The sequence below is a fragment of the Passer montanus genome, unplaced genomic scaffold, assembly GCF_014805655.1.
Source record: "Passer montanus isolate IOZ18808 unplaced genomic scaffold, ASM1480565v1 scaffold38, whole genome shotgun sequence".
Lineage (NCBI taxonomy): Eukaryota > Metazoa > Chordata > Aves > Passeriformes > Passeridae > Passer > Passer montanus.
The window spans coordinates 2,940,518-2,962,978 of NW_024368596.1; the positions used below are offsets into that span (position 1 = coordinate 2,940,518).

General features: G+C 39.5%; 1 protein-coding gene across 5 annotated transcripts in view; it reads left to right on the forward strand.

Annotated features, from left to right (window-relative positions):
- The window catches only part of AFF2 (AF4/FMR2 family member 2), a 359,269-nt gene that overhangs the window by 255,527 nt on the left and 81,281 nt on the right, over positions 1 to 22,461 (forward strand). For all 5 annotated transcript variants that reach the window (XM_039717485.1, XM_039717481.1, XM_039717484.1 and 2 more), the window contains exon 8: positions 9,328 to 9,379. In XM_039717485.1, coding sequence (XP_039573419.1) covers positions 9,328 to 9,379 — 52 coding nt within the window. The remainder of the gene's footprint in view (positions 1 to 9,327; positions 9,380 to 22,461) is intronic.

A 22,461-nucleotide genomic window follows, 5' to 3' on the forward strand; every position in this document is an offset into this window, starting at 1 on the left:
TCAAGCTTGCCAAGCAAAGAGAACTATCAGCATGAAGATGGATATATTTTTACAGAATTAATGATGTATGAAATCTAGAAGTGGAAACATACATTTTCATTTTATCCTCTAATTTTTCTTTTTACATTATAAGTGAAAGGAAATGCTTGGAAGTATTTGCAGTTATTCAAATCTGTTTATCTTAGAGTGATTATCAGAGCAAACAGTGTCAGGCATTGTGTTTGGATCTGAGCCTGAAAAATAGTGCTTGCAGGAGCAAGGATTATTTGCATGAGTCAGTGTTTTCGGCACTCTGCTTGGTACTTGATTTCTCTCATGCATATGCAGTGCCTTATAAATCATCCAGATTCGGAAATAATTTAAGTATTTTTTTCATTTATCCAATCTATTTATATTAATTTTAGTCTTGCTTGGTTTTATCCCCTATATTTATGTTAGTTTTAGTACTGCTTGGATTCATCTGTTTATACATTTTTAGACTGATCAACAGAATGTTCATTTAGGGATAGAAGTGAAAAGTCTTACTGAAGATTCATTTGTCTTTCAAAGTCTGTATCAGATCTGTGGGATAGCTGTGGATTCTTGATGTAGGATTTTGCACGTACAAAAGTGTCTTTAAGAACTGATCACAAATTAGGGCAGTGAAAATGAAACTCCCCTTCCCCAAGATCCCGTTATCTTTGCTTTCTCTGGGGATTTTTGCTGATGATCATCTGTGAACTACCCTGTGTTCCAGGCATGGTCCAGCAGTATTTTTTGTAGAGGTGTAGTGCCTTTGCAGCCTGGAAAGTCCTGCTCAGTTCTCCCATGCACACACAAGCCCCTGGGACTTGCTCATCTTCCCTTTGGCCAACCCCATCTTTATTCACTGTGCACCATCAGAGGCCAGTACAGAGGACTTGGGTTCCTGCTTGGAATTCTGCTGTGGTAAGGCACACCCCTGAACATCTCTAAGTCAGGCACTAAGCTTACAGCATTCCTTAAAAATCTGGTGTGGCAAATTTTTTCATTCCTCCATAGGCACAAAGACTGTTTCTGAAGCTAAAGCTCCCATTATCCATAACATGTCATGAAAGCCATGTCACAACTCACTGTGTTGCCTTTTCGGTATTTTCAGCTGGAAGACCTCCTTCAACCAGTGTTTATTAAGCATCTTGAGTCTTCCTTTTGAACAAGTAGAGAATTCCTTTACAGTTTTATTAAGTTGTTGTTCATTTGCACAGAAATTAGGAAGCCAGACCCACTTACAGGGTCATATGCACTGTAGAACATTGGATGGATGAGCCAGTCCTGTGTGATTTCATTCCTTGTTGAACAAATTTCTTTAATATATTTTCTGGTATGATTTTTTAAAGTCACCTTTGCAAGTTGTGGTAGAATTATCAATCATTGTTTAACTGTGTGCTAAGTTCCTATAGCCTTTGTGTGTAAATATGCCAACTGAAGGCTTGTTTACCAGAGAAAATACTGGTGCTCTGGCTAGGAGACAGTTTTAATCAAATATGGTTGGAGTAAGCAGGTGTTTTTCATGTGAAATGTATTGGAAATGAGTATGTATCACAGAAATGGCTCTTGGACTATATATTGCTCTTGATAAATAGCAGAACCCAAAATTATATCAGCCATTGCAGTTTATCAAAGGGAAAATAGTAAAAGCTTTGTGCACACTGTCAGAATTGAACACACTAAAAAAGGTGGGTACTCATTTTTATTCTTCACAAATTCTAAGAATGCACATTTTATACTGGCATTTTTAGAAACTTAGTCACTCCCTGTGTTTTTCCTGGACCCATACTTTTCTTTGTTCTCGTCTCTCTTTTCTCTCTTTTTTCCCTCTCTTTTTGCTTCAATGATACATCATACTCTGGACTTGCCAAACGTGTGTTGTACTGAAGAGTCACTGGGCAGTGAGGGAGACTCAAGGTGAAGGAGGCTGCACTTTTCTAAGGCAGAAGGAAAACCCAGTGGTATGGGTGTTACTAAGACAAAAACACCAACTCACCAGCTCAAAACAGAAGGATACTGCTTTCTGTGATCTTTTGCAACTTCCTATTACACTGTTAAAATATTTTGACCCAGTTCTGATCCCATTCTGTTGGAAGCATTGTTTGCAAGCAGACCTGAAGTTCAATAGAGAGGTGAAGTTCTTGGATATACCAGAATATTATTTGCACTAAACATGCCAATTCCCATAAAATTTGGCAGCAGGTTTCTCCCTCCTCCCAAAGTTCTTGTCTCAGCTTTAATGAAACACAAAATGCCTGTCAACAGAGCAGTCGTTATAATGCACTTAGGTAGCAACTTAATATCTCAGTTGCCTTGAAGAGGTTTTTATACATAGACATTAATGGATGGCTGGATAAAGAAATTCTTCTACTGAAAGAATTAATTTTGCTTAATCCTTTTGAAATTAAGAGATGATATGGAGAGATGAGTAATGAAGTGCACTCTCTAATTGTGAGGTACCTAATAGAAAACCACAGGGGTTACTTCTCTCGCACCATCTGTAATTACACTAATTACTGATATGGTGCCAGGAACACCACGGCAGGCTGCGTGTGACAGCACACGATGGAGAGTGTCCTAGCAAGCCATCGTTCTCCATCAGTGGCCAGGAGGAGGCTGACCATGTCAGCAGGATAATGAGTGCCTCTCCTGTGGCAGGGAGGAGAACAGGCACCTCTGTTGCTCACAGGTTGTTTTGCAGTGAAGACACAAAACTTGACTTTAGTCCTTTCTGAGGGGAGATGATTTAAGGCCATGGGCTGAGGAGTTGATCTATACCTTAAGCAAATTAGCCCTATTGAGGCCACTGAAACTGCTTTAATGAGCAGAAGTTACTTCTGTGAGTAACAGTTTGCAAGACTGACTTCATCATTGACAAAAATGTAATGAAAGAAAACGGTGGATGAGGAGAAGGGAAAATTAATAAATTATATTTAAGTATGTATAAAATTGCTGGACAAATGGTCCTGACTATTAAGGTAAATGGTGCTTGTAAATTCCATTTAATCTTCTGAGATTTTCTTTTACCATAACTTACAGTATCTCAGAGGAAATAATGTAAGGATGACTTGCACATTTCAGAAAAAGAATGAATATAAGGTTTCAAGATTTATTGATGGGATGTTTTAAAACAAAAGATCTTCTTTTTTCCTTTGGAATTACTCTACCGTTTATTTTCATTTCCTCAGTTTTTTGTTCACTGTATTATGAACTTCTCTGGGGAAATCTATTGTTAGATGTTTTCACACACATAGGCCCCCTTCTTCCCCCTTGATAAATGATAAAATTGTGCTCCAGTGTTTGCAACACATTCTTGAAATACATCTGAATTCCATTATACAGTTTGTCATTTGCATGATACCTTTTGAGTTACCACTCTTGGAGAAGCCTTATATACTACAGAGAAATGCACTAGGAAAATGAAAAACAAGTTGGGTATGAAGTCCATGGGGTAAACCAGCAGAGATTGTGTTGAACTGATGGCCTTATTTCCATGCAAGTTCAGGGGTAGAAAAGGTACATCTCAGTGCTAGTCACTATTTGCATGGACCGTGTTCCCTCTGCAGGAATATTGCTGCAAACAGGAGCGACAAGCCCTTCATAACTCAGGCTGCAGTGTACTACCTTTTTCACCCCAAAGACATTTATTAGATTCCTGCCTCTTCTGGATCAAGTCTTAATAAGTTTCACAAGTTTGAAACTTGCTATAGCAGTCTAAGCTCTCTCTTTAATATCAAATGGAATAACTAGTTGTAGCACAGAAATCTTACAAATGCATTCCCATTTTACCATAGTTACAAACCTGGCAAGAAAAGAATGGCATGTCTGTACATCTGGTTAACACCACTGCCTGTCCTCCTTCCTGCAGAATGTGTTTGCTGTGATGTGACTCAGATGGGATATGCATTTTGTACAGGTTTGGTTTGACATGAGTGAGTTAATTTTCTGGGCAGCTCAGGATTAGGGAATTGCCCAGTATTCCCTTGGCTGTCTGCTTGCAACACCCTCTTCCTTTCCTCTATCCTTTTCATTCCCACAAGGCTTTTTTCACATTGGAGTGAGCCCCAGTGCAGTGGTGAGCTGATCCCAGAGCAAATTAGACATGCAGAACCTTATCCTATCCATGCTGCCTTTTAAATGCTCCTCCTTAAGGAGGCTGTATCACCAAACATGTTATAAACACAGCAAATTCTCATCCCAGCCCTCCACAACCAGAGCAGGAAGAAATGCAGCATTCCCAGAAGTCTACCAGCAATCAGGACCTTATTTATTTGTTAAAAGCATTTAAATATACTATACATTTTAAAAAAATGTAGTGAAAATCCTCCTTTAAGAAGTTCAGAGTCTTCTGTAAAAGTAACTGAAATAGAGTAATACTGTGGTAGTGTTTTTTCAGGGAGTGAATTATTTCATGTCTCCAAACTCCAAACTCTCACCTGCTTGGTGAGAGGATCCCAAATCAGCAGGTCTGGTGTGCACAAAACATCCACTGAACTCAAAAGTCAGGATGGGCTACAAGTCCCATTTCAATGTTCATGTTCTTACTATTTCTTAGTGTGACTTTTACAGAACCCATCCTAATAAAGCCCTTGTTCAGCCATTTGTCTAGCTAAATTTGTAAAGTAGGAACAATCTGCTTTGGGAGCAAATTCATCCCTGAAGGAAGTGGGTATTGTAGTCAGTCAATGCGATTGCCCCTACTTACACCACAGATAAATGTGTTGCTTTGTCCCAACATTTCTGCTTTGCAATAATTTCACATTCCAAATTACAAACCTCTGAAAATTGTAGATTATAATAAATGTGCTGACACAACTTCAACTGTTATAGTAAATGGCATTGCTCTAATAATGAAATAAAAAATCCTACTTAATCCTATTCTTTCCCTAAAGTGGTGTTTTGCATTAGCTATGGATGAAAAGACAAACAAGTACATGTATATTCAATAATAATGTCAGCTGGGTCAGAGAAGAATAGGAAATAAAATGAATTCATAACACCCCTGGAGGTAGCTTTCTGATACAGGCAGTTTTTTTCTTTGATTTGCCCTCATTGGCAGCATTCATTGTAATTTTAACATAGCCTCCAAATTGGCCTTTATTAATAGCTGTCCTGATCTTAATAACAAATACACTCTGTAATCTCCAGTCTGGGTGCTTCTGAGGTGAACAATTACACAGAGCAGAATAGATCATGTGGGTATTTAGAGGGACCTCTCACTCAAGAGTGCCTCATTTCACGTTCAGACCATCCAGACAGTGTTTTGGAGAGCTGTAGATACAGAGCTCTTCTGTCTCAAGGCTTTGAAGCTAAAATACCTTTCTAGATATGATAGTGAAATAGTCACCTTGAATTAAGGTTGCTGGCAATCTTAAAAAGTCCTTATTGAGCTTTGAGTGCAATCAGATGGTACTTGCTTATAAATGAGAGTTAATGGAAACATTAAACTGTACAAGCTACTGTGACCCATGTCTTCAGAATATTAAGCACATTTTAAAATTGTGGAACACCATCTAGTCCTTTGTGTTCTGTAAAATATTACTTTTTCTAACCAATATTCTCTGGGAGCAGGTTATTTGAAATGTTCAGCATTCTACATTTGCATGTGGTGTGTATTTCTAATTTATTTCCTCACTTCTCTGGCTACCATTTATTTCTGGTTAATACTATACTCAGTTTCTCTTTAATTATTCCATCTGCCAGAAGAGTGTGATGCATTTTAGAAGCTAGTTGGTTTAGTTGTTTAAGCTTTGAGTTTTGGAACTGAATGGGATGACATATTCTTCATTTAGCAGAATGGACTAAGAAGAATTATATACCCCATGTGATAAGCTTGGAACTGCTAAAGAAATGCCAAAATCCAATTTTTTTCCTCTCTCTAGTTGTCTAAACATCTATTAGTCTCTTGAAGGGAACTCATAAATCCTGCAAATTTAGTTTCTCTGAAACCAACTCTAACAGTTGTCCTTCCTACTAATCATGTTTTATATCAATTTTATATTTTTCAATATTCAATAAACATGTCTTGTGCTTAGTGTACTTGTTAGAAAGTATCTGCAGTATAGGCTGTATGAGGACAGTTATTAATCAACCATTTCAGATGGCTGTGGGGTTAGTTTAGTAAGTGCATCCATTTATCTTTTTTATGTTTTCTTCTTTGTTCTTTCCATTTATCCAATATGGAATTTCTTTTGTCCTTCTTGGTTTATTTCTACCAGGGTATGTCAAAAAAGAATTTAACACGTAAAAAATGAAAAAAAAAACCAAAAAAAACCACCAAACAGCTGAAAGAAAGAAAACATACCACCCTTTGGGTTTCATTCATGAAAAGATCTTTGCATTATATCCACTTAAATCTGCATTAAAAATAACAATAGAATGCATTATCTAGCAGTGATTCTTTAAAGCAGTGGATAATTTACACATTAAAGTGAAATGTAGGTTTAAAAGCAGGAGTGTAGGATTGAATTAGAGTTAAGAGTCAGAATGATATAGTCCTGTATGAAAATGGTCTTGGTTTCCTGGGGGTATTGTCCTTCTGGTGTAATGAGACTTGCAGATAACAATCAGGGACTGTGGATAGATCAAGGCACAGCGATACATTGAGAATGGCACAGCAAGTAATGGCTCTGGGGAAACAAATGAATGTGTCTGCTAGATAAACAGCATTAAAAGTTTCTGTTCATCGCCAAAGTCCAGGCCTCTAAAGATTAATAATCCCTGAAAAATTGAGCATTGGGTTTGAATGGCAAGGTTTGGGTAGCAGGGGGGGCATGGGGATGCCTTCTGTGAGAAGCTGCTGGAAGCTTCCCCCATTGCCACCAGAGCCAATGCCAACCTCCAGGATGGACCTGCCACCAGCCAGGCTGAGCCCAGCCCTGACTGTGGCAGTGCCTCGGGCATAACAGATTGCAGAAAGGGAAAAACCTGCTGTGCAACAGCAGCTGCAAGAGAGGAGTCGGAGTCTGTGAGAGGAGCAGCCCTGCAGACAGGCAGGGCAGTGCAGGAGGGGCAGGAGGTGCCCCAGGTGCCCGAGCAGGGGTTCCCCTGCAGCCCCTGGTGCTGCCCGTGGAGAGGCAGCTGTGCCCTGCAGCACAGGGGGGTCCTGGCAGCAGGATCCAGCTGCAGCCCGGGGAGGAGCCCATGCCAGAGCAGGAGGCTCCTCTTCCCAAAGGAGGCTGTGACCCATGGGAAGACTGTGCAGGTGTCCTGGTAGAGAGAGAAGCCCACGCTGGAGCAGGTTGGCTGCCAGGATTTGTGACCCCATGGGGGACCCACACTGGAGCAGCCTGTGCTGGAGCATGTACCTACACTCTGGAATGGTTCCTGAAGAGCTGCAATCTGTAGGAAGGCTGAGTTGATGAAGTTGCTGAGGGGTGGTTGCTGCAGGAGGGACCCTATGCTGGAAGAAGAGGGGGAACATGGGAGGAGTCCTTCCCCTGAGGAGGAAGAACCTGCAGAGACAATGTGCAATGAACTGACCATAATCCCCATTCCCCTGCACCACTGTGAGGGGGGAGGCAGAGAAAATTGTCAGTGAAGTCCGCCCCAGGAAGAAGGGAAGGGTGGAGGAAAGGTGTTTTATCATTTGGTTTTATTTCTCATTGTCCTACTCTGATTTCATTGGCAATACTTCTAATTGATTTCCCCAAATCAAGTCTGCTTTGCCCATGACAGTAATTGCTGAGTGATCTCTCCCTGTCCTTTTCTCAACCCACAAGCCTGCTGTTACATTTTCTCTCTCCTGTCCAGATGAAGAGAGGCAAGATAGAGCAACTTTGGTGGGCACCTGGCATCCAGACAAGGTCGAACCCTCACCAGTATTAACTTTTAGAAGATTTCTTTTTTAATCCATGCTGCAGTTGTACTTTTATGGGTTCACATATTACAGGGAGGCATTGGCCATTTATCAGGATGCTAATGACTGGTAGTTATGTGTCCAGGTACTTTGTAACCACTGGGTTGCCCGACAACAGAGGTCACCAGAAGACAGATGACTCACAAACCAGTTTAAAGATCTCCTTCACTTTTTGTTTTTAAGGGCACCAACAGGGCTTCAAATATTACAAAATTTCCACATTGGGATTATTGTCCCCTCTTTAAAATTCCATGTGTCAGGAGGCTTCCATGATTTACTGGTAGTCTTCAAACAAAAAATCCCATCCTAACAGAACATCCATTGATTGCTAGAGTTATTTAAAGACTAACAATAAAAAAATCATAGACTTCAGGCCCATCAAGGCAAAAAGGAAACAATAATTGCAATTTGCAAGACTCCTGCTATGGGTAAAGGAGCTGGGGCTGGCAGAAAGGGAGATCTGCTATTTTAATGGCTGCTGCAGCAGGTCAGGGGTGATGTGCCAATTCATTCATCCCATGATAAGACAATTTGTCAAGGTGAAAAGATGGGTGTGAAGTAGAAGTGTGCCTATCAGCTCAGATAAAAGCATGAATATATGGGAAGCTATACAGGAGCTTATTTGGTGACTGCTCGTCTCTCTAGGTAGAGAGATCCCCAAATGAGAAACCTTTTCTGCCTCTGTAGCAGCAGATAAATGGTTTCTTACCCCGTGTATTTTCTTGTACCCAAGTCTTGGATTGAAAGAAATCATCTGAGTGTAAATACAGTACTTTTCAATTCCACTCTTTTGCCAAAGGAGGCATAGGGACAGTGACATTTTCTAGAAGCTTCCTTCCCCCTTAACCAAGGCCAGGGTGCAGGCCTGTGAGATTTTCCTGTATTAAAATGTAAATAAATAAACAAAAATGGGGGTATGAACTGGCAGGTTCCCAGCTTGGAAAATGTTTGGTCTGCCTTTGGACACTAACAACTGTGAGGTCCCATCAAACCTCAAACAAGCACCTCCTCTTCTTGCTATTACCCACTTTGCATTCTCAGTTTGATAAGGTACCAGAAAGGAAATTGGTGGTGCCCCAAACTGAAAATGAAACATGGACAACTTTTTCTCCAGTTTTAGCAGTCTCAGAGCTGAATTTCTCTTCTGATTTAGAAACATTTGTAGGTGTGTATGGACTAATTCCTATGAGACAATGTGGAAATAAAAGAGGACATGAACGAGCAGCTGACTGCCAAACTTCATGATGGATTAGTCTGAAAGTCATTTATTCTTCCCTAGAATCATACAGAAGCACTAATACATATACACATGGACTATTCAACAGTTTACTTACCTCAGATCTGATTTTGCTGTTGTTGAACTGAGAGTTTTTCCTTTGACTTTGCTGAGGTGTAGATTTGGCCCATTGTACATAAAGTTAATTCATTACATGTAATTCTGTATTGTTTCTCCTTTTTTTTAGAATGCTTGAGGATGATCTAAAACTCAGCAGTGATGAAGATGATAATGAACAGGTAAATACATCTAATATAAGTGTATATACCATTTAAACTAACAAAGTTATTTCATTGTTTGGATCTGTTTGTGTGTTAACATACTGTATTTGCATGAAAAGCATTTTGGTGTGCTGCAGAATCCATTACCTTAAACCTTGTTTGTTTCTTTCTCAGAGGAAACAATCTCAAACAGGAATGTATTTCAGTTTTCCTGGTTAACTTTGTGAAGTGGATTAAACTAAACCAAAATATGACTTATTAGCCTTTGAATTAGAGATCACATGCAGCATCACTCAGGAACAGCCAGTGTGTTCTGAATCTCTGTTCTTCATTGTGCCAAGCTAACTGTGGAACAGCCTCCCCTTGCTTTGCACCCATTTTCTGAACTGATGATCTTTTTGGAAGTCTATGTAAAAAGGGCATAAGAGCACCAACACAACTACAGAGTTTGTTTGCACTTTGCAATCCACTTATACAAGTCCACACAAGAAAATTTGATCTGTAAGTTTTTGTTCCAGTCAGAGAGTAAAGGGTTGGGAATCCACAGTTATCCAGTGACTCCCATTTGTGAAAGGGAAAACCCTCAGCATGTAGCTCTAAATCAATACCTAAATTTCTCCACATACTTGGACTATTAATGAAGAATCATTTTCATAAAACTGGCTCATGTCATTCTCTATCCTTCCCACTTTATAAATATTTATGGATAATGCTGGGAGAGAAAGCTGGTGAAATTCATATTCTCAACATTCTTATCAGAAAAAAATGAAACTTTGTGTTCAATTCATCCTTCATTTTATTTTATATATGCAATGGGCTTAAATGTTTAAATGTCTGCAGTAGAGAGACAGGTAATGCTATAACTCAGCCTAAGATCATCTGTTCAGTCTGAGAAATGTTAATTATAGGCCAATCGTTCTTTCTTATTTATTTTTAAACCACCTAAATGTTCTCCCTCAGCCTACCTCATCCATTCTTTAGGGTCATGACAGGAAAGATTTACCTTCTGGTGAAAGTTGACCCCTTAGTCATGCAAGTCAGTATTTTTTAGCACTGGTAAGACTCTCAATGTCTTCTGAAGCCAAAGGATCAAACTCCTTGTGCAATGCAGTGTTGTGCAGACATGGTAACTGATGACACCATCAGGTTTGCAAACTTGCCCAAATGGTCCTGTAAAATGACACTGTGATCCTGAGATGCCTAAAATACAGAAATGGAAATACATTGTCAGGTAGCAGTTACTGTTGTTTTCCCACAGTAACAGTTTTCTAGTGACTTGAGCAGAATTTACAGAGTTTACACAGTTTATACTGCCAGGATGAAAACCCTTATCACTGGTGAATGGAGAAGCAAAGGCCTGGACCAGTGTCTGCTGACATCAAATGAAAATCCCTCACTGACTTGAGCAGATGTCATCTCTGGTGTTAATCCCAAGCAGGAAAGAGCTCCCAGTGCAGAGGGATCCTGACAGCTCTGGAGCCCTCCTTGCTGTCAGGGTGGGACGTGCCTCTCCCCAGGCAGCATCTGTGGGTGAGCAGTGTCCCTGCTGCTCACAGGGGCTGCAGTCTGGGCCCCTCTGTGGTGGGGATGTGTCCCAGCTGCAGGGAGCCTCAGACTGCTCCAAAGCTCCTCTTTGTGTCTTCCCAGAATACATTCACAGCAAAGGCTGCAGACAAACAAGAGAGCACCACAGGGACCACTCATGGAGTTTCTCAACATTTTGTATTACTTAGAAATTTTTTAAAGTTTTTCTGACACAATCATTTCACTTAGAAAGTATCTTCTAAGATCATCAAATCCAACTCTTAACTGAGCACGACCAAGCCCACCACTGATTGCCCAATTTGGTGTCACCTGTTAACTGAGCTGTATCCTTAGGGGTTCCAAATAAAGTAACTGGACACAACTGCACACTGAGAACATTTCTTAAATGCCCTGTGCTTCAAGGGAACCTTCAGCTTTCCTGTGTACCCCACATTTGTATGGTTGCATCTCTTTTATTTGTTTTACAAATAGAGTGTAGAAAAAATTATACAGCTCACTCAGTAATTATACATTCCTCATTCAGGAATTTGGGTTTCCTGAATTAATGACTGTAAGTGTTTGCCTTTATATTTTTGTCAGGCTAAGGCCTTGCAATGCTGAGCATCAGGACTCTTCTGCATCTCTCATTCATTACCCTTCAGCAGCCTCTGCCACATCCAATTTCCAATGCCTCTGTCTTTAAGGACAGGGGATTGGAAATTGGAAGAAAGGTTGATCTAACCCACTGGTCAAACACATGAACAACAAAAAAGTAACTTCAAGGGCTTTTTCAACATAAATATTTTGCAGTCAAGTGACCATTGTTATTCAGGTGTACACATGTGCTCATTCTGGCAGGGAGAGAAAAGATTAAAACTCTTAGCTCAAAACCATTCTCAAAGTTTAAGCAGCATTTCTATAAGGAAATGGAATCACTGTCTTTACAGTCTTTATGATTTTTTTCGGCTATAAGCCTGCAGCCAGTGCAAAGCATGAGCTGGCATTTACTCACTTTTATTCAAAAACCCCCAACACAATACATAAAAATCAAGTTTGTTTCCTTTATTTCTCCTCTAATTGTAAGGAATCAAAATTCTTTGAAACAGTGGTCAGCAGGGAGCCCTAGGATTTCTCCTCTGAGAATTGCTATGGACCCTTCAATTTTTACAGGACAGTAGTGACACTGATCCATAACTGTACTTGGAAAGCAACTTTTAGAGAAAATCTGTAGAATGTGGGGAGAGTTTGATCTATCAGCCTGTGTTCTGAGACTAGCAGTAGTCCATTTGTCAAGGTGGAAGATGGCTGCAAGAAACAATGCTCTTCTGTTTTGCTCCCTCACTCCTATGAATGAGCACCCTTATTTATGAGCTGTATTGCATTTACTCAGGTGTCTGTGGGCCTTGTACTGTTTCAGCTGTTACAGATCTTCCTTTTCTCCCCACTGCTGAGGAGAAGCACAACCACACAATAGCTCCAGTCAGTCCTGTAACTGAGAAGTTGAGCTTCATTTCTGGATAGGATAGGAACTACCAGGTTGAAGTCAATGGAAGGTATTTATTCTACAGATAGCATCAGCATGTTACTGATTGTGCTGCCCAGTTTTGGCATTCCCATGTCAAACAGAATTTTGAATAACTAGAAATTGCTCCTAAGAGTTATAAACATGATTTGGAGAACCCTCCTTAATGTAAGTGTTATATTTATTTTGCTTAAGGCACACATGATGATGGCCTAGCAACCTATCTCCAAGAAAATGATGAAGGAGACTGTACACTTTAATTTCACCCCACAGGGCTTAAGAAGCTTCAGCAGCTGAGAGCTGACTGGAAATTTAACCTCCTAGTGCCAAACTGCTTCAAATTGCTTGGAAACTTTGTAGGTTCTTTTCCTTTTAGCCTTCTGGCAGCTGTGGGCTTGATGCAGAACTTGTTGAGTGAATTTCTTTGGGCTGCGACCTGCAGGAGTCCCAGTGAGATGTTCATTGTGGGTGCCCTCAGATTTCAGATCTGTAAAGCTTTGGAGCATTTAGGTCATTGCAGCAGAGAGTGGGACAAGTTACAATGACTGCACCCCAGCTGCAAACTCCTGTCACCACCCTCTGGTGCAGCAGTGAGGGGCTGCATTTACCCACCTGCATTTACCCACCTGCACCTCCACGTGTAAGCACAACCACAGTGCCTCCAGTGCAGACCCTGTGGAGCTGGCCATGTCACACATGCTTTGTCCCATAGACAAAATGCTGATTCTCACGTCTCATTGTGGGTGATTTGGGATTAAAGACACACAGAAAACGATGGGTTAGATCTGGAATCAATTTTCATTTACAGCTGAGAAGCAGTTATTGATGCTGCGCTCACAGTTCAATAAAAGATCTAAAGATATAGACCTTGTGTTTCTCTTTCAATATAAGCAGCATAATCAGTGTCAAATGTTTTTACAAAGAAAATTGTATTGACAGTTTTATTAAAATTGCTGTCTTTAAAGTTTTAAGTTATCCACAATTTGACCTACTTGAATGGTTTTTTAATATGTACACCGACCAACCCAATAGATTTTTATGTCACATATTTATAATATCAGGTACACATCTGTTTAATGTATTATTTGAGAGGTACTGTTACATGTAAGCATTGCCTGGATTGTGAACTCTCTTGGTGTTGTCAATTGGCACATGCATCAGTATTGTGTTCAGTGTGGCACAGGATGTTCAGGCTGGCTACAAGAGCTACAATCAAGGCAGATGACAGACATGCTATTAGTAAACCAGGAGATGACAAGGCATTTCAGAGATTCTAATGTTAACACTCTTCTCTGAGGAAGGACACAGCTTTTTAGATAGCTTTATTACTCTGTTAAAAACATACATCAGAAATTAGGAAGAGTAGTGAAGATTTTTAATTAGTAGCTCAGTTCAGCTGAAAGAGCTTAGATAAAACACAGGTTAGTATTTTTGTTCTTTAAAACACCTCTGTATAATTCAAATAAGCTTTGAGCTCAAAGGCATCCAAATGAGTTGTGCCTGGATACAGTATTTTAAGTAGCTGTAGTGTACCCAATTTTCTTTTACCAGCTCCTCTTTGTTCTTCTGCCTAAGGAATAGTCCTGTTAACCTTTTAAATGTGTACTTAATTTAAAGCACATTGCTAGGGTTCTGTGTGTTTTTGAACCAAAGAAACTTTGATACTAGTTACAGACCTGCTCCATTTTCAGTATTTCATGTATATAGTGGTTTTGGCAGAACAAATCAATAAGATATTTTTCTTCTCTACTTGATTTTTTTTCTTCTCCCCTTAGTGATTGCCACTTTTCTGAAAACCCTAGAAACACAAGACATGCATGTAATCCATGGCCCTCCTCTATTGTTTGTATTTTACATAAACATAATTATTTTTGCTAGGTTAGTATTAGGTAATTGAATTCAAAATGTTTGACTTTTTAGCTGAGCCTTAAAAGGTAATCAGCCATAGGCTGAGCTTCGAATTCTTATAATACATGCTGAGCTTTCAATGCCTTTATTCAAGTTCAATTTTTTAGAATTAAGTTCTAAGGCATAGTATGACTTCATTGTATCATGTAAACATTTTTTAAAGTGCAACAGTGATCACGTTCTTTGTGACAATATATCCTTACCTGTTGTATTTTTTCCCATTTTTTAGCTGGATCCTGAACAAGCTGTTTACCTCTCCAAGGTTTCTCTACATTTCCATTTACTTTGTTATCAGCAGAAAGGCTGAAGAACAGCTCTTCAGTAATGACATCAATACTGCACACACAGTGAGAGAGGTCATCTTGTCAAAGCTATAGAAAAATCAGATGGATTAGGAAGAAACTAGGTGCAAAATAACTTTGATAGAGTCTTTTAATGTAAACAGTTTATCTGTCATTGGGTTCCATTGAAATCCCAGAGTGGTGCAGCATCAGTTATAGCCACAGCAGTGTGTGTTTGATAAAGAACACACATTCCAGTGTTGAAGATTTGCAGTCATGCTTTATAATTGTAGGGAAATGTTTTCATTTAGCCATTAATGAAAACAGAAGCAATTAGGATAATACAGTCATTCTCCAACCTTGTCAGTCTCTAACCATGAAAAATCCTTTCATGGATATATGTCCCTTCTTGCTAACTCAGTCCATTTTAATTGTTATTCAAATTATTTTATTGTGCACGACACTGGATGAAACAACAATATCTCAGCTGTGAGTTAATACTCCAGCTTGTATTAGGCAAATCTTTGGTGCTAAGAGATTTGATGGCTGATGTATCTAAGGTTATAACACATGGTAATGATGTAGGTTCATATCATTTGTTTATTATCAGCAGAAGCTTTCAGTAGCCACCCTGAGATCTGGGCTGAGCTGTCTGCAAAAAGCATAGCACACCACTAAAACACAAAGTGTTAGCAAAAGCTTTTCACTTGTTCAGATTCACAGAATCACATGCAATTTTTTCACATGTGTTGTTGCTGTGGAGGTCGTCCATCAGTGAGGAAGGGGATTAATGCAACCAGAAAAAATGGTTGCTGTGGAGTGCACAGGAGTACAGAGCAGGAAGGACTTTGCCCCTGGAGCTTGCAGCTGTGCTCTTGCCTGGGCTCTGGGGCAGCACCTGCACAGGAGCTGGAGGAACTCCATCCCTCCCACTGCTTCACCTTTTCCAGTAGTTTCCATGGCTTGACACTGGCAGCTCAGTGTCAAAAACCCTCCACCACATAAAGAAAAAAACAGAGGAAAAGAAATGCTGGCAGGAAGTGGGAATTACATGCCTTAGCTGGAAAGTTTTACATGTACATCTTCAAGAAGCCTTCTCCTTTCTTCCCCACAAGTAAGCAGCCACTCCATAATCCCCCAGCACTCTAACAGGGGCTGCTCTTGAGTTCACTTCTGCCACCAGCCTGAGGCTACCAAGCTCTGTCAGCCCCACTGTCAGACATAATTCCTGTGAGAGAGAAGCCTTAGAACCCCTGATGCCTCTGTCACTACTTAAAAAAAGAGGTCATTCCTCAGTACAGCCATAAGAACCTGATGCTGGAGATTTGCCAGCCTTTTGGGGTTGGGAGAGAAGGGGGAGAGGAGGCTTTCAGTCCACAGCATGGGCCATGTACTCTGTGTGTGTGTGCATGGTTGCACACAATTTTTTTAAAGGAGTCTTTATTATAAGCATGAGGAAAATATATTTTGCAAGAGCCTCTTGCTATATATGCTACTTATGCAAAAGCCCTGTAGTGTTTTGGCAATGAAGCAGAGGCAGCAGCAGGTGAGAGAATTGATCAACCCCAGCATTGTTGTTGCTAAGAGAAAAGCCAGCCTTGGCCATACTGTCCTGTAAAATAAATCTGAAGTCTGTGATACCTTCAGGCCATCTCAGTGCTCAACACTCACTAATCTGACCACATAGGACACATTTATCTCCCTTTTCTCCTCAGAAGGAGAGTGGGATTTTTATCATGAATGTCTCATGGAGCATTTTGGTGAAGAAAGTGTCTGGTTTTCTTACACTGGCCATCTGCAGCGCTGCTCTTCTGTAAAAGCCTAAGCAACTGTCTATGAACTTCAAAATCTGAATTCCTGGGAGTTTTTTACACTGATAGAGGATAGTGCTAGTGCTGGGTTTGAGACAGGGAGCAAAAGGCTGAAGGAGGGACTCATAGGTGACCAGAAAAGCCATAAAGTAGGTGCTGGAAAGGGCATGATAAATCCAGTAATTAGCCTCTGTCAGCCAGAATAAGGAGAGAAGTGAAAGCTGATCTCTCCTGGAGGTATTCCAGAAAGAGAACAGTAATGAAAGCTAAACACCTTAATTTTTCTTAGGATGAATTCATCTGCCACTGCAAGGTTTGCTGGGGTTGTAGGTGCTCTATTCTGTGCTGGCAGGATCAATCTTCCCAGAAGACGTCTCCCTGCCCACAGAGACAGGTCAGGACCAAAGTGTGACAGTGAAATTGATTTCAGCAGGGTGTTCTCACGGACAGTGTGCTTGCTTTTCAAAATGCCCAACTTCATGGCAATACTATTAAGTCTAATTTTTGGAACTGTGCAATTTAGTAATAGGCTAAGTCATCTGAGCAATGTACTAAACCAGAGCAAGGTTAGCAAAGAGTTATTTCACATGTGTTTACCTCTGTTGTCTGCTTGTAATACATTTAACATTCAGTATAGATGTAATGTTCAGTATAAATTAAAATCCTCAAAGTCTTTATTTCCTGCACAGGAAATAAATGGGCAGCATGAATAGCAGCAACATCAGTTCACTGCCACTGCTGACACTGTGACTCTGCCCTTAGGAAACTATTCATTTACTTAAAGTAGGAGAAGACTAAGGATAGGTTGGATTCCCAAAGAAGTGAATAAAGGCCTTTATCACAAAGGGAAACCTAAGGGCATAAAGTGCAAATGAGCAGGGGTACAAGGGGCTATATGTTGAGGTGTCTGCCTGTCCATTGTGGCAGAGCAAGTGAACTTTGCAAAAGTAACAATCAGGCACTGCACTCTAAAACTACACCTCGTACAGAGAGGGAGACCTTAATAGCAAGACCACAAAATATCAGCACTCTTCAGATAAGTTCCAGGGATACAAAAGATGGTTCTCCTGCTAGAACTGTGAAACTGAACAATACTCAGACTGTGGTGACTGTCTGCAGCTGGACAGTAAGGTCACAGGATATCCTTTGAAACAAGCCTTTTGCTGCTTATTCCGTGAAGGAAGTTTGGGAAAAACTTCTTGTTTCTCTTATAAAGGATTCTTGACCTTTTCTATGTTTCTTTTGCCTCTTCAATTTTTAATCATGTGATTAACATGATGAAGTACAGCTATGCAGTAAAACCCAGCAAGGAATGGATTTTTGTATTATTTGTTAGCCTTCTGGAGGGTTGAACCAAATATACATTTTAGAAAAATCATCAGTAAATAAGACAATGGCAATTACTGAGTTTTAGTTACCAATAGATCTTTTTTATTTTCACAATAGGATTATCATCCAGTAGGCTTTGGTAATTTATGATCAATTTGTAACAAATTAATTTCCAGGAAATTATGTTTCAAACCACAATTTCAATGTGGATCTTTTTTCTTAAACATGGACCATTCAGTACAGTTTTCCAAATTTCTTTCACCAGGGATGTATAGTTCTTTTCCAAATAAAACAATTCTAATGAAAAATCAGGTCCAGCTCTAGAAAGAGTTCCATTCCCTGCCATAGCTGGTAGTGTAAGAACACTTATATCTGCTAGGTTTTATGAGACATTGGCTAGCACTGTTAAATTAACTTGGCAGTCACAGAATTCCAGGGTTGGAAGGGATCTCAGGAGATCATCAAGTCCAACTCCCCTGACAAGGCAGAGTCACCTGGGATAGGTTGCAATGATTCTTAGGACTGCAGAAGCAGTAGAATTTGTAATGTCATGTTACAATTTCTCCTTTGTTGAATCGAGGCCTCAAAATTAGTACAAAAAGCAGCTTCTCATCAAGAGCATTTTTATGGGAAAGGAATACATTGTTTCAAGCCTCTTTTGTCAAGGCACATTAGTACTGAAGCCCTGAAATAAGCAAACATGTTATGAGTTATCTTTGCAGCAGGGCTGCTCGCTGACAGATAGCTGTAACAGTTTCTATTGTAAAGTTCACCAAAGACACTGAGTAAACTGAAACCTGTGTGGCAAAAGCAACAATGTTCACAGTATCCACACTGGCTAATTTAAAACCAGCTCAGATGTGTCTACACAAGCAGCCAAGCGCTCCTCAGAGTACAGTGTGCACTCCGAGCGTGTGTTGCTTTTTTCTCTGTTAAAAAAAAAAAAAAGTATAGAATAGTTATTCAAGAATTGGAAGAGGCCACATTTGTTATTGCGCACTTTCTTATTTTGATTTACACCATTACACTGATGGAAAACAGGGTTTTGGGAAAAACTGCTGATAGAAGCCCAAATATATCCATGTTGTTGCTCAATTAAAGGCGGTTCACATTTCTCAAGGATGAAGGTGACTCCTAAACCACAGACAGACAGATTTAGATTTGGTCACTTAAACTCTTTTTCTTTTTTTCTTTTGTTTTACCCAACCTCCACTGCAGCAATGGAAATTAAATTGGCAGTATTTCAAGTACTCCTGAGCATCTCCCTGTGAAGCCATGGAGGTTACTGCATTGCTCAAAGCAGTGATGGGAGCTCTCTGTGGTTCATGCACAGCAAGGGCTCAGTGAACCATTCTGATTTGCTGATACCACATGCTTGGTGACTTGATAGCACAAAAAATGGTTTTTGGCTAAACTATTCCACACATTTGAATCCTGGGGGGAAAATACTCATTTTTAAAACTGTGACATGAGGAGGGCAGCATCTTTTCCATTGTTTTTGGTCCTAGATACAGTAACATTGGCCTTTTTGTCCTCGAGGTGGGACTGACTGGGAACATCACACGCAGAATCTCAAATGCAAGGTTGCCAACTTCATGTCAAAGGCAATTAGCAAGAAAGAAATACAATCTCCTCTGTTGACATTAGGGGACAGGTAGAGGAGAGTGTAACCAGTGAAGTAAAGAATAAAAAAATGAGGAACACAACACACATATTTATACACACACAAACTGATCCTTCAGGCCTTGGGTTTTGGCTTTCTGATTCTCAGCACAATTCTGGATGGTTTGTTTACTGCACACCATATTCTCCTCCTCCAGAGGAGGTCCAGCTGTATTTAGCACCAATTGTATCATCAGAGAATCAGAGCACAGAATAGTCAATCAGTTGTGGTTCTCAGCTGGCTACTTAGAATAATAGAGAAGGCATTATGTATAAATAAGAGCATGACATAATTTCCAAAACAAATGATAACCTAGGAGGAGATATAAACTATATATATAAAACTTAACTAATGTGGAAGGTATCTTTGTTTTTACTGTACTGTTGAATCGAGTCTCTGGGAAGTCTCTTCTATACTTACAGCACAGAAGAGTGGTGGATTATAAACTTATTTGTGTAGTCACTTGGCTGTTCACCCAAGCAGGCAGAGCTGGTTAGAAACTGGGAAATAAACCTGAGTGCTTCTGAATCAAGAGGGTGAGGGAGCATTCTTGGAAAAAAAATTTTGTCTAATCTTGCTTTCTCAAAATCAAATAGTTTTCAATGGAAATTCAGGGTTTTCAGTAATGCAATGGAAAATACATATTTTCTTTAGATAGCAGAACCTTCACCTGTAACAGTTCACCAAAAATATAGTTTTGCATTTTGCAGATGCCAACTATTTTACTTGGTTGGTTTTGATCTGTCCTCTTTCAGTTCATTCATCTCTCCTTTGTGATGTAGGAAAGGTTTACTGGCTGGCATACTTTTTCTGGTTCATTCATCCAAAAGCCAGTCAGGTAATTGATAGTGATAAATAAAAGCATCATTTTCACATTTTGCAGTCCTTGTTCACAATCTAGAAGTAGTTTGTGCTTATGCCCATGTTTAATCTTTAGTGTAATAATTAAATACCTTCTAACAAAGTAAGTTTATGGGTAAACCACACTACAGAAAAAGTACACCACAGTGTAGGTGCCTCTTCAGCTAATGGTAAAACAGGTAGCACCAAAATCAGGTGTACAGGTAGGAGTCAATCACAACTACAAGAATCAGGGTAAAACATCCCTGGGCAAAAACTCCCTGATGGATGAGCCTCTGTGTCTTACTGCTTTTCACACGTTCCTCATCTTTTTCCTTCTTATTCAGCACTGGAGTCAGCTGTTGAAATAAGGTCTTAGGGAGCAGAAGCACAATTATTCAGAGGCCATAATTGTTAAAAAAAAATCAGAGGAAAATTACAAATTAAAGCGGAATGATTGTCTGGTTCACTCTGACTTCCATTTTCTAATCATCCTAAATTATTTTAATGCATGTTTTCAAGCTCAAAATTAGCAAAGGTCCCATGATGTAATTCTCCTAACACCCATTGAATATTACATTATACCAGTCCAATTTCATTTCAATCTTTGGCAGCAGCATCTGTCACTCAGGGCACATATATAGGGGTTTAGGGACCTCCCACCTGCTCTGTTTCTAGATAATACTTTTAATACATGAAGTTTAGGAGTCATTGTGAAGTTAAAACCAATTTCTTACTTGTAAAGGCCTAGGAATATAAGATAAAAAAAATAACTCTTAAAACATGTTTGTCTTTGAGATATCTTAAATTAATAATCAAAAGCTTGCATCAAGTCTAAAACAAATCAAACTCAGTTGTGAAGATGAGAAATAGGAATTATTAACTGAGTAGCAAGGCTGATGGAGGCTCAATGAGATCATTTTGTTCAAAGATTAAAGGCGATGAACACTGAAATAGTTGAGGAGGATGGCTACGAACACATCTGACTAGAGCTGCTAAATTCAGTAATGATCAAAAGTTAATTATCAAAGCAGAGAACTACTCAACACAGACAATTTGAGTCAATAGCTAAGCAGCTGAGAAAAGAAGTAATTTGGAAGAAGTATTTTCCTATAATGAAGTTATATAAAAGACGTACATTTCAAAGAAACCTGCCTAAAACAAGATTGCATTCTTCCTGATCAGAGAAAAATAATTAGCTCTAATTGACAGACCTGCTGCACACCAAATATTTTCAAACAATATGTTTCTTCATCAAAGCTTAATGTGTAGAGTTACTCAATGTCACTTTGATTTTGCCTTCCTTTATCTTCTGCCACTGGGCATGCTCATGATATCGCAACAAATACGCTTTGAAAAATGAATGAGCAACACCTACAAGACAAATAAAAACAGAAGGACAGATCCTGCATTTCTTTCTCAGATGGAATCCCTGGCGTATTGTGTGCTGTGTTTAACATCACCGCGATCCCACTCAAAGTGAATCCTTTGTAACAGGAAATGACCAGTTGTCTGAGATTCCAGCATTAAACTGGGCTGGCATGTGGATTAACCCAAGCACTTGTAATGGTTTTTCAGTTTTGTATAAACAAGCATTTGTGTGAAGGACATTGTTCCTCCAACATCTGCCTTAAGAGTTAGGAAAGTGTGATTTTCTGGTAACAAAGGAAAAAAAAGGTGGCAATTCTCCATGTAAAAATCTAGAAGTTTCACATTCTGAAAAAACAAAATATATCTGTAATTCTTTCTTCCTGAAACTGCTATCTTTCTTTCAGGGTAAATGGTTGTGATAGACATAGCTAAGTGGTCAAAAATCAAACATGCATTTCAGACTCTGCTCTTTAATATTCTGTGACTTTGACATTGCCAGTTCTCACTCTCTGAAATATCTTCATCTTCTTTAATCTTTCATGTAAACAGTTTAGGTCACACCATCACGCATGTGCTCTCCAGAATATATTCTGCTGTACTTTGTATTAAATCAACTGCATTATCATTATTTACTTGTGATCCTAGACACTCTCCTCTCTACTGTTTCCTCTTCTTTATCTGTATTTTGATACCTGTTTTTGTGTAGTGATTTTTTTAATAATTCAGGGGAAAATCTTGATTTAGATGCAGGTTTCACATGCTTGAACTCAGAATTGTTATGGTCCAGCTATTCAGTATATAGAAGGGTCAAAGAAAATACCACTCTACAGTCTAAAATAAAATTCTGACAT